The sequence below is a fragment of the Grammomys surdaster genome, unplaced genomic scaffold, assembly GCF_004785775.1.
Source record: "Grammomys surdaster isolate TR1022 unplaced genomic scaffold, NIH_TR_1.0 126113, whole genome shotgun sequence".
Lineage (NCBI taxonomy): Eukaryota > Metazoa > Chordata > Mammalia > Rodentia > Muridae > Grammomys > Grammomys surdaster.
The window spans coordinates 1,888,411-1,901,145 of NW_021620921.1; the positions used below are offsets into that span (position 1 = coordinate 1,888,411).

General features: G+C 42.5%; 1 protein-coding gene across 2 annotated transcripts in view; it reads left to right on the forward strand.

Moving 5' to 3' along the window:
* Positions 1-12,735, forward strand: part of Me1 (malic enzyme 1) — a 118,877-nt gene that overhangs the window by 93,697 nt on the left and 12,445 nt on the right. For both annotated transcript variants that reach the window (XM_028756186.1, XM_028756187.1), the window contains exons 10-12: positions 7,406-7,511; positions 8,916-9,058; positions 10,497-10,670. In XM_028756186.1, coding sequence (XP_028612019.1) covers positions 7,406-7,511; positions 8,916-9,058; positions 10,497-10,670 — 423 coding nt within the window. The remainder of the gene's footprint in view (positions 1-7,405; positions 7,512-8,915; positions 9,059-10,496; positions 10,671-12,735) is intronic.

The following is a 12,735-nucleotide window of genomic DNA, read 5'->3' on the forward strand; positions in this document are numbered from 1 at the left end:
ACAACATATGCAGAAAAAAATGCCCATCATAATACAGATAGCTCAATCTGCTCGACACAGACACTAGCACCACTGGGCACATACATGCATACATACATAACACACACTCACACATACATGTATGTGCTCACACATTATATATACCCACATGCACATACACACATATACCACACATGTGTATACTCGTACATTATATATTATACGTACACACACATAAAGATACATACATGCATGAATACACACATGTAATTCCTTGCTGGGGAGTGCCATCTTTATTAATCAGTTGTCTTATTTCTACCATGTGTGTATCTTTGGTCCAACTCAGGACCTGGAAACCCCATCTGGGTCCCCCAAGACTCCAGTATCTATCTGTCTATAGCAAGGGAAACAAAGAAAAAAAGAGACATTTTGTATATATAGGTGAGGTGACCGGCATAGGAGTATGTTTTAGGTCGGGGAAGGAGGAAAACTTTAGAAACATAGAACTGTAGAAAAGTTATAGGCAACAGCTGCAGTAGACAGGGCTGCCCCATTCCAGTTGTTTCTTTAAACTCCGCCATCAAACCAACTGCAAAAGTGGCATGGAAAATAGTCAGCACAAGAGTTCTGTCTCTCTTGGTTCTGCCTGTGTCCAGTAGAGCCCTTCAGCAATGCTAATGTTACTGTTCCGTGACTCCTGGCTGTCTTTCAGTGTTCAGTCAGCATTTGTAAGTCACACCAGGAAAAGAATCCGTGAGGACCGGGCTGTGGGAGATTGATGCATCTTACTAGTTGGAGTACATTCTGCCAAGTTCTGCCTTCCATGGCCAAGACCTGCCAGTGCTTTCTGTGATTAATAAAGTAAGATGTCTGCAATAAAACACACATCTTTCCATTTTCATGGAGATAAGCGACAGACTTACTTAAAACTGTATACTGGAGTTGTTCAGTGCAGTGCTGATGACTCCTTACAGTTTACTTCGCATTCTAGGGAAATTAGAGGTTCTAAGTACATAAGTGTTTTCATTAATTTTGACATAAATGTTTCCACAACAGTATTACCAGAAATCTTTGATTACAAACTTACGTGTTCATTTCTTCTTGTCTGAATGCATCATTTTATAGTTTTCTGGAAAATTATGTCTTGAAGAAGTATATCTGATAGGATTATGACTAATCATCTAGAATACTGATTCTCAAAACCAGCTAGTCTTTCCTCATCACTTGGAGGGAAACTGAGGCAGGATAGAAAGAGAGGGGAAATCTTGGGGACAGATGGAAGAGGAACCTCTTGCCCGGGCATCCAGCTGAAGCCTCTCCCAGTGGGGAAGCAAGAATGCTAGTCCAATGATGTGCTACTCACAGCCTTGTCCTGACTGATCTGTGGTTTTCTAGGAATCTTAGAAGAAACCTACTTACAGGAAAAAGAAAGAACAGAACTTATTCAGTCCAAGTCTGATTTTATTGTATCAGGTTACCACTTACCCAAGGCAACCCTGGAGCCACTCTAGAACCTCACTTACCAAAGGGGAGAGAACATAAAAAATGTAACACCAGAAGAGTATATATGCTTAATTGTATCGCAGCTGTGACTCTACCTTTAGGAGCCCACGCTCTGTGTGTGGTTTCTCATGGGGAAGCCCACATCATTCTCTTAGGTATGCCTTTCTTTCCAGGACTCTCTTTTTCTCCAGCACTTGGGCTTAAGCTTGTAAAATATCTTTAATAACGTCTCCACATATGGGCCAGCGTGATGGCTCAGTAGGTAACGGCGCTTGCAGTGCAAGTTTGGAGACCGCAGTTCAATCCCCAGAGTCCATGTAGGGGAAAACCAACTCTCACAAGTTGTTCTTTGGTCTCCACACTTGTACTGTAGGTAGCACACGCGTTACCCTCAACATATTATTATTAATTATTATTATTATTATTATTATTATAGTAGTAGTAGTAGTAGTAGTATTTTAAATTAAATCTTCAATTTTGCTCCAAATTGACTACTTCTGAAATTCCTTTCTATATCGATGCCGTGAATCCTGGCTTGGTCCAATTTGAAGAGACCCTAAAAGATGAAAGGACCTGATCAGACTGCCAAGAGAGACAGTGTGGAGCTGTGTCTCTGTTCCCTTAATACTTTACAATGTTTTGAAAAGGACACATGAGGCCTCACTCAGGGATTGAGTTAGAATTGAATTAGTCCTGGAAGCCAAGCTGAGGAGTCTGGTTTTCCTTAGGTTATTGTTGTTCTCTCAGTTTGGGAAAAAGCTCAAGTATAGTTAATCTGTTTGACATCATAAATGATCCAGCCAGTTCGTAGGTGGAGAAAGCAAGGTGCGGCAGACACTCAAAAGCCCTGCAGTGGGTAGAGGGGCCGGAGCGCTCACAGCCCAGTTCTACCTTTGTGAAGCTGAAAGCTCTTCTGTATCTTTCTCCTTTTCCTAAATCTTATAAAAACTTTAATATATATATAAAATATAACATAAATAAAGTAACATGGTATAATTTATGTTATTACCAATTTTTAAAAATTGTGTACACAGTTTGGTTGTTGTTCACACCAGGGTATCGCTGTGTAGCTCATGCTGGCCACCGACTTCTGCCTTACTCTCCTGCATGCTGCGATGGCAGGCGTGCTCCGTCATGCTCAGCCAGACACTTTTTTGGTTGTAGATGTTTTATGACTGAAAGATAAGCACTTGTCAGGACAAAGTCTCCTTGGTGTTGTTTTCATATATGCAAATGAAGAAACTCCTCTTTACATGAAACTGTGTGCCAGGAGACCTCCAGGCACGGTGGTAGAGAGGCAGGGGGATCATCTGGCAGTGTAGACGGATGGAGAAAGACCCTGGATGTGCTGGGAGCAAGATGCTGCACAGCTGCCTCTGCTCCCCACCGAGGGGCTCGGGAGGGGCTGAGGGTCTGTGAATCACTGCTTAGTAAGGACATGATTCAGTAATTGAGCAGTTTCCGCCCTTCCATCTGTCCAGAAGGTATTGATGTTACTCCAGGCTGCAAAGAATCTAGTGAGTACAGCCTTTATGTGGAAGGTAAATCCTGTACATATTACAGACTAAATGGAAATGGTATCACTAAAAATGAGAAATATAAACAAACAGTAAACAAAACAAGCCAAGGTCCAGGAGAACGAGTGTTGATAGAATTCTCTAGGACCTCATGGGAAGGTTTTCAATATTTGGACATAAAGTAATGCAACATAGGTATGGGCTACAGCATTGAGGTGCAGCATTTCCTCAGCTTAGTAAGGCCTGGGATCCACCCCCATTAAATAAGCACCTGCATTAAATAAGCAAATGTAATAAATCAAAATTATTGATTTTATTGATTATATAGACACTTTCCTAAACATTTTAATATTTCCATTTTACAAGTGGAAATAAAAAAAACTGGCATATGAAGGTGCCAATGGGCAGACGGTTCAGTGGTTAGTTCTCTGGGTGGGAGCCATTTCCTCAGCATCCTTAAGGACTATAACACCCCTGGATGGCTGGAGCTTAGGAATCTATTTTTCTCTGTTAGAGAAGGTGGTGCAGTTAGACAGATTCCCTCAACTGTAGAGACAGCCAGAAAGGCAGATCCCTGAGATGGAGGCTCACACAAAGCTTTGGAGAACCTTTTGTGATGCAGATTTGTATTAGGAAAGTCCTCTGTCCCACTGCCAGTGCAAGGACTCAATCTCACAAACAGGAGAGTTGACCTACACAGTGGTTGGCTACTGCCTGGTACTTAGCACCCATCTGTTGCCAGTCTGCCATGCTGGTCTCCCATGCTGTGCCCACCTCAGCCAGAATACTGTGACCACGTGTTTCCAGAAGAGCCCTGTGACTGACACTTTGTGGTTTGCATTTCTCATAGCCTGTAGTGAGGGTGCATTCATTTAGCAACTGATGTGTTCAATACAGACACTCTGGACAGACATGCAAGCTGAGGAAAGCGGTGGATTTAGCTTGGCCTTTGACCTTTTACATAGAGGTCAGGTTGAGAGCTATGTGGAGTTCTGTAGTATTTGTCTCCCAGGGCCATAGAACATAGGCTGGTTTCTTGCTTTTACAACTGCAACCAAGGGTGCATTTCTGTGGAGAATAGTAAGCCAGAATTGTATCATGTTTTGTTTAGAATGCTTGCAGCTGAGTTACTGTTCCCGGAAATATGCCTTCCCAAGCCAGAAATGTATTTGGTATCTCTACTGGAAATTTTACTGTGTAAGACTGAAACTAACCATGAATTGTAGTTCACACTGCTTTCAGAAATTGTTCAGAAATGGTTTAGATATTAAAAACCATAACTACCAAATGATTCCAATTTTGTTGTTGTTGTTGTTTTCACGACAAGAATTACTTTTCTCTTTCTAAAAAGGCAAGATAATATTTGCCACCAGTAAGGGAGTTGAGGAGGAAGAGCAATTGCAAAAGCATTGATTTTATTAAACTAAGAGGATCCATCCATTCCTAAAGTCATTAGGAGTAATGTTAGGTTGAAGAATGGCAACACACAGAGTCAGTATTAAAGCTGCTTTAGTGTTGTAGCCTAATGCATGTTCTCAGTAATCGAAACATCTGGGTGAAACACAACAGTGGTTTCTTTTCACACCTCTCTGGGTCAGAGTGGACAGCACTGTTGCTGTTTGTTGTGTGGCTCTTCTTCATCGTGAGTCCATATCTGCATCGTACTGCTCCATGTTGGTGCCCAGCAGCAGACCACAAGCAATGGCAAAAGTATACAAAGGGACAGGTGGATACGCTAGTTCTTTTTAAGACTGAGTGGGGGGCAACTGAATATTCCAGTCCGAAGACACAGGCAAGGAAGAGACACACCTGAAACTTAATGGTTCCCCTTAGGATCTTTCAACATTATGATGCAGAGCAGCACTCACACTCCAGTGTTCTCCCCTAAGGACAGTGTTGGATGTTATAAGGTTGTTTGTTATAAGGTGCACTTTGTGCTCAGGTTCTGAGCACATTTAATGCAGGCTGCAATAAGCTATGCTGTTTCACAGTTATGTGTAATGAGAATTATTTTTAACTGGGGATGGGTTCATTGAGCTATAACCCCATGGTGAGCTAAAGAGCATTTATATTGTCCGCTTTTTGTGGACAGATCGGCAGACTCATAGCAGAGAGCACAGACACAGGGCGGGAGGACAGGGAATTGGGAATCATTGCCTTTACTATGTCTCTGACTCATTTGAGAGACATTCTTTGTTATACCACATGTCTTTTTTTTCCTAAAATCTTATCATTCGGCACACCTGTTCTTTGCGTGCCGGTATACTGCCTAGTCCTTGTTGATGGTGCTATGCAAATGAGGTAAAATCTATCCGTGAAGTTAACAGGGTGCTTGAGAGCAGTCAATAAGAGTGCCCGAAGGACCCCTCATTTTATAAGAACTGTAAACATTTCAGTATTGTCAAAGATTTTTAAGTGTTATTAAAAAGCAATTAAAAATCTTGTGTTTGTAACACAAAAGAAATATTAAAGTTAAGGTGTGTGGGTTGGAGACCTCACGCAACAGTGCTGCTGAAATCACCTTGCGTTATTGGAAGGAAAGAGGCAGTCTATTCATGAATAGAAATAAAGGCTGGAATCATTTGACAGTTACACTTTTTAGTACCTAAAACATTTCCTCAGGTGTGTGAAGCTCTGGATTCTGTCTCCCAATACTAAAAAATTTTTGTTGGTCAAGTTCCTTTAGATTTAAGATTAACCATTAAAACACACTAATTACATAGTTTTATGAACAACTTGGTATTTCCTGATAAAAGTAAAAGTTGGAATAATTTTTCACGTAAGCATGATGGATAAGAATATGGGCCGAGCCGGGCGGTGGTGGTGCACATCTTTAACCCCAGCACTTGGAAGGCAGAAGCAGGCAGATTTCTGAGTTCGAGGCCAGCCTGGTCTACAGAGTGAGTTTCAGAACAGCCAGGGCTATCTTAAAATATCCCCCCCCAAAAAAAAAGGGCTGAAATATCCGACTTGCTATTGCTGTTGTTCTCTCCTGAAGTGAGTGTGAACCAGAAGCTTTAGGTTTGATTGTAAATGAACAAAGGATGTTTGTTTTCATGGCCTCTCAGATGTAGCACATGATACAGGAGCAGGAAGGAGGAGGAAGCTTCCTGGAATACAGCAGTGACCAGTGGTATACTCTCTTTTGGGGATCTAATGTCACTCAATCTAATGTCACATTTACAATGCAAAGCAGTGGCACACAAATAGCAATTTGTAGCAGGCTAGGATAAAATATTCCAAATTACGATGGCTTGGAATTATGTTCTGTCCTCTTCACAGAAATCTTTACCACAGCTGATGATGCTCCCAAGTGCTTCCCATGTTTCTATCGTGCCTTTAGCCCCTGGTGACCTGATGAGGTGTAGGTTCCTGCTCTACTTGTTTACAGAGAAGGAAACAAGAAGAAAAAGTTCATAGGTTTTAGATTTTCTAAGATGCTGTATATTGCTTTTAAAGGAAATAAAATTAGGCTACAGAGATGTCTCAGTGGGTAAAGTGGTTACCACACAATCTTGAGGACCTGAGTTCAAACCCCCACAACCCACATAAAGCACATGTCTGTAATTCTAGCAACTCACACAGCAAGATGGGAAGTGGAAACAGATTTCCTGGAAGCTTGCAGTCAGCTAGTCTGATTTATGGGGTACACAGTGGTGAAGAGGGACTCAGTCTTAACATCAAAGATGAGGACCAGCAGCCAAGATTGTCTCTGACCTCTCCATAAATAATTATTAGTTCATACTCTATGCATGAACCCATACACACACATGATTATTCATGCATGCACCCATGCACAGATGCATGCATGTGCACATGCACATGCTTTAAAATAAGGAGATTGCACCGGCTTCAGTCCTGACAGTTTGCATTCAGCCTGGCATTCAGCATTTGGAAAACTGCTCTTGCAGGGCAGTTCTGTGCTGTAGTGAGAAGGCAGCTACAGACAATCCCTGTCATAAGTTGGGTCACTCAAAGTCTCTGAACCTGTTCCTTGTGTATAAAATAGCAATTAATATGTGTGGCCTGTATCTCAAAGCTCGCATTAGATTTGTTTTGCTCATTGCTGTGTCACCATTGTCTGGGACACCATCTGCCATGTGAATATTTGCTGGGCGGTGATGGTGGAGTGCACCTTTAATCCCAGCTCTATCGAGGTAGAGGCAGGCAGAGCTCTGTGAGTTTGAGGCCAGCCTGGGCTACAGAGTGAGTTCTGGACAGCCAGGACTATCCAGGGAAACCCTATCTCGAAAAACCAGAAGGGACAAGTGAAATAATGTGGTGGCCATTAGACAGGGGGCTTCTCGAATAGATGGCATGCATAGGACACAGGGCGGTGAGTAATATTAGCTGTGCCTTTGGTCCACACAGTCCCAATATTTTGACTTCCCATTTGCATTTCTCAGGGGCGTGCGTCTCTCACAGAAGAGAAAGAGGTGTTTGCCCAGGAACATGAAGAAATGAAGAACCTGGAAGCCATTGTTCGAAAGATAAAACCAACTGCCCTCATAGGTAAATGCTTTTCTACTCTTTTTCCTTTAATATGACCTAATTAGCATTGTTTTGCTTTTTAAAAATTCTAAACCTTTGGAATCCAGAAAGAAAATGGACACCCTCAAGTCGTGGGGTCCTCATAGGCACTGAGGTATAATTCAGTTCTGCCTTCCTAGTGTGTATTCCAGATCCGAGCTGAAGTCTGTGGCCCTGTGCTGTGTCAGCCTGCTGACATCTGCCACACTCAACCCTTTCCCAGGCTCCATTACGCAGGTAGACAGCCCTTCCTGAATGTGTTGAAAACTCACCCCCAGAACACTGAGATGGTTTTTAGTTGTCTTTAGTGTGAAGGGGATTGTGGAGGAAGAAAGGAAAGGAAAGAAAAGAAAAGGAAAAGCCCAACTGTAGTGGGTAGAGGTCTGCGATGGTGGTAGAAAGTCCTGTGGTGCACAGGATGGCCTTGCCATGAGGAATCATGTCCACAGTATACTAGCTATACCATGAGGAACCATGCCCACAATATACCACTCATGCTGAGATCCAGGGGCTCTGTCGTCCTTGAATACAGGGCTTGCACTTCACATATCATTCCATTCTTCCTCATGTTCTCAAGTAGTTTTTTGTGTGCTCAGTACAGTGTGTAGTGTGTAGTTGTGCGTGTTGCACATCCCTTCCATCGAATTCCAGCTTTGGGAAGTGGAGACGGGAGGACAGGACAGGAGCTCAGCCTGAGCTGTATGAGACCCTGCTTTACAAAAGCATAACATTCACATTCTGTGCTTCACATCTTGACGGAAGCTATGAGTTTGTTCCCTTTCTGTGTCTGTCTACTTTCAATCAGTCTGATCTTAGAAGCACTCTGCAATAGTTGACAGTAACGAGGATAAGGATCCAGAACACAAAGAACTTCACAAAGCCTCTAGTGTTGTCTTATGTAGCACGTTCTGCAGTTAACTTACTACCTTTCACCTTCCTTATGTTAGTTTGTTAGTTGCTTTACTCTGCTTCCAAGCGGTGGTTATTTCAGCCTCACAGTGGAATGAGGTGATAGTTAACATGGCCTTATAAAGACACAGTTACTACAGTCTACTCAGAATTGCTTAGAAAGAATGTATTAGACATGGTTTCATTTCCTGATAGAAACGCTTGTAACCACAGTTCCTAACGATTGGCTAGGACTTCTGGTTTGTGAGTCCTATGCCATATCTGGGATTTATAACGGCATTTGTTGATTTGTAGCCCTACAGATTATTGGCCTTGAGCAATATTGTTTCATCATTAGGCTCCAGTGTGAACATTCTGTGCTTTGTTTACGGCCTGTTAGAAATGAGCTGCCATATCTCATTGTTTGGGGGCCTGGGCCTTTTGGAAGAGGTAATCAGCGATACAGTTCTCATCCCCCATTTCTTGTTTCCTTCGTAGGAGTTGCTGCAATTGGTGGTGCTTTCACTGAACAAATTCTCAAGGATATGGCTGACTTCAATGAGCGGCCGATCATCTTTGCTTTGAGTAATCCGACCAGCAAAGCTGAGTGTTCCGCAGAGCAGTGCTATAGAGTGACCAAGGTGAGCAATCAAGTCGGTCATTACAGGAAGCTTGGGATGCTCGAGGCACTGATCACCTGCTCTTGACAGCAGACTTACTCCATTAGAACTGAAAGATACATGAAAGTTGACGCCCCTTTCTCATCTTCAGGAAACACATCAACTTTGTGTGTTTTTGTGACAGGATTTCTTGAGTGACTTGGAAAGAAAGATTTAAATAAAAAAAATTAAAGGGGAAGAATTTAGCTTTGGGTGGTTATGAAGATATCTTTAGCTGTTTCTAAGCACTGAAGCATACAAAATGAAACCACAGTTTAATTTTTGCTTAGCTAAATTTTGGGTTTGGATTTTGATGCCATGGGTGGAGGATCTGGGCAGCTCTGCTGATACCCAGCCAGACTGGCATGGAGTCCTCCGCGGCACTCAATACTTCGCTGTTTTAAAAATAAAAAGTTAATTTTATACTGTGTTTGTACTAACATATACTTGACTGATAGGTTGACAGAAGGTCTTTTGCTCTTCTCAAAGACATGAGAATGTCATAACAAAAATGAAATTTAGTTTTATGCATCTAAAACTTTTATTTTGGAAATACAGAGTAGAGAATGTAAACACAACACAAAGTTATGGTACTGTGTGCAAGCCAGAGCTTGAAAGCTCTCCTTTGTAATAGTGTTTCAAGCCTTCATCACTGGAGCTAATGATGTTTTTGACAAGGAGCCACTCCATGACTTTTCTCTCTTATCTGGGATGGCAATCAGTATCCTGAGTAATTTTAATTTTTATCTCATATACGGATTGAGTTTTCTTCACATTCTTCCATAGCTCTAAATCCACAAGGGAGAACACACGGCCCTTGAGCAGTAACCGAATTATAGTGTAGTCCTTGCACATAGGAGGCCCTGGATCAGCAAGTGTGTAATGAATTGTTTTGTTTCTGTGTATGTCAACAGTCCTTGTTAGCCTAGAGCTCCTGCCATACACATACATAACGTTAGGTCAGCTGTACTTAAAACTTTCAGTGTGTTGGAAGTAGATGGCCTCAGTTCTCTCTTAGATCTCACCTAATGTTCTGTATTGTGAAACAGTGAAAGTCACCAGGACACTGGACATTAAATTCTAACCTAGCATACCATCTTGAAAATTCTAGGAGTCCTCTTGACTTTATCTTCAGGCGTTTGCAGTTAGAAGTCTCTACAGATGTGGCTGCTAGGCTTGTGGTTGGACCACTGCAGAGAACAGAGTGGCAGCCTTAGGGAATCCTGTGCTGTGCCCATTCCTGGGCAGATTAATATAGAGAACAGTAAAAAGCACTCCATCCTGACCCCTTGACAGCACCAACAGCACAGCACCCGGGCTCACCAGGAGCTGAGCTCCAGACATTCCTAAGCCTCCTTCAGATGGTTCTGTCCTCAGGTACCCTCACTTCTCTTATGAGTAGCCTGTGTCTGTGTTGCAGGGGCGTGCAGTCTTTGCCAGCGGCAGTCCTTTTGATCCAGTCACTCTCCCAGATGGACGGACTCTGTTTCCTGGCCAAGGCAACAATTCCTACGTGTTCCCTGGAGTTGCTCTTGGGGTAGTGGCCTGTGGACTGAGACACATCACTGATACTGTCTTCCTCACCACTGCTGAGGTACTGTAAGGAGCTGGTGCATGCCAAGGCTGGATTTGCTCAGCTCAGGGTTGTATTTATTTAGTGTCACAGCTGTCTGTCAAGTGTGAAGAATGCTAAATAGACATTAGGAATGGGCAGCAGGTTTTTACATATCAGTAGTGAGATTCTTCCTTAGTAGTGACTAGGTTTCACTTTAAAGGAGGAATCTTTTATTTACCTTTTCCTACTGAGGAACTTTTAGGACATCAGTGACAGAACTAAAAGTATTTTTTTTCCAAATGTTGGTAAGTAACATTTCTCCATTGTGAGCCTTTCTAAATAATGGCATTTTGAAGTCTGACACAGTATAGTAGAAGTGTCTGTTGTTGCCTTTTCAGAACAGAAAATAAAAGCTACACTAGTTTTGAAGCAGAAATGAGATTAAAACAGGGCATTGTATGTTCATGCGATCACTGAAGGGGCTGGTGAGGTGGTTCAGTGGGTAGAAGCACTGACTGCCTGTACTGAGGAGCTGAATTCAGTGCTCAGAACTTACATAGTATAGAAGAAAAATCTCTCGCAGCTTCGTCTCTGATTTCCACATGTGTATCATGCCACGCATGTGCCACTCCCCATAAATAAATAAAAATGCAATGAGGATTTTTTAGGAACCCACTGATAGATGTCAGCTCTTGAATAGGATTTCAGGAAAGTCCCTCAGGATGTCACAGAGCCCACCTGCCTGGCAGTCGTGTACAGTTGAGAACTGATTTTACCCAGCTGCAGGGTAACAGATTAGCCACAGTTCCATAGACACTGGTGGAAAGAACACGAAGCTCCAGCTCAGAGACAAAGAGTCATTATTCCTGGTGTAGAAGATCCCATGAGCTTACAGTTGTCCGTTCCCTTTGCATCCAAGCCTCAGCAGCACGGTGGCTGTGGTGGGCATAGATCTGTAACCACGGGCTGACAACTAGCATGCTGATCCTGTTGTAACTGTGTTCCAGATTTGGGGCAGAATACAATCTATCAGCTAGAATTGTCAATTTCTTCTCAACAAATTAAACACTGTCTAACATAATAGCTGAATTGAGGTAAATAAAACCTGACTGCATTTTCCAGCAAACATGCTGTGCTTTGCACTGTGGAGAGGAATCCCCAAAACAGGAGCAGATTCCAGAGTCAGCAGTGTGATCTAAGAGCACAGCCTGGGTAGCTCCTGCCTCTCCCTGGGATAGATGCCTGTAGTGTTCTTCAGGCATTTTCTTTGCAGTGCTAAAAGTATGACAGTTGATGTGTCTGGCTTGTTTCCCTTTAGTTCAAAAACCATTGACAAATTCAATATATATCATTACTAAGAGCATTTTAAGGTTTTTACATAAAGAAAAGTACAACCATTTCTTTTAGGAAAAGAATTAGGATCTTAATTCTTTAGCCCATGTTTTCTTCCTTTAACTCTAGCACCCTCTAGTGACAATGTCAAGTAAATATGGTTTATTTCTTATTTCACAAATGGCAGTTAACGATCACTGCCAAAGGCTCATGGGCTTTAATCTCAGCTCTCTGGAGGCAGGACCAAGTGGATCTCTGTGGATTCAAGAAGAGTCTGGTGTACATAGCAAGTTTCATGTCACCCAGAATTACATGGTGACACCCAGACCTCCCCACTAGGTGTGGTGGCTCATGCATGCTTGTAATCTCGGCATTTTCGGTGATGGGTCTAGATGTAGGCTTTCAAGGTTAAGGCCAGTCTTTCCCCCCCCCCCCATGGGTTTACTGTTTATTCAGTGTTAAATGTTACAGAGTTCTTACACTGTCAGAACCATGCCTGAGAACCCAAAGAAAGAAATGGTTACAATGGACAGCCTCATCCACCCAGACAGTATATTCAAACTTGATTCATATGCATTTTGATAATTTCACAATCTTAAAAAATTATGACAAGACTTGGAATTTACATCTGCTTCAGGTCTTCAGCGTTCCAGTACAGTATGCCATTAAACACACCTCATCATGTCTCTGTTCACTTCTTAAACCCTAACCCCAAACAGAATATGTGTGTGTGTGTGTGTGTGTGTGTGTGTGTGTGTGTGTGTGTGTGTGT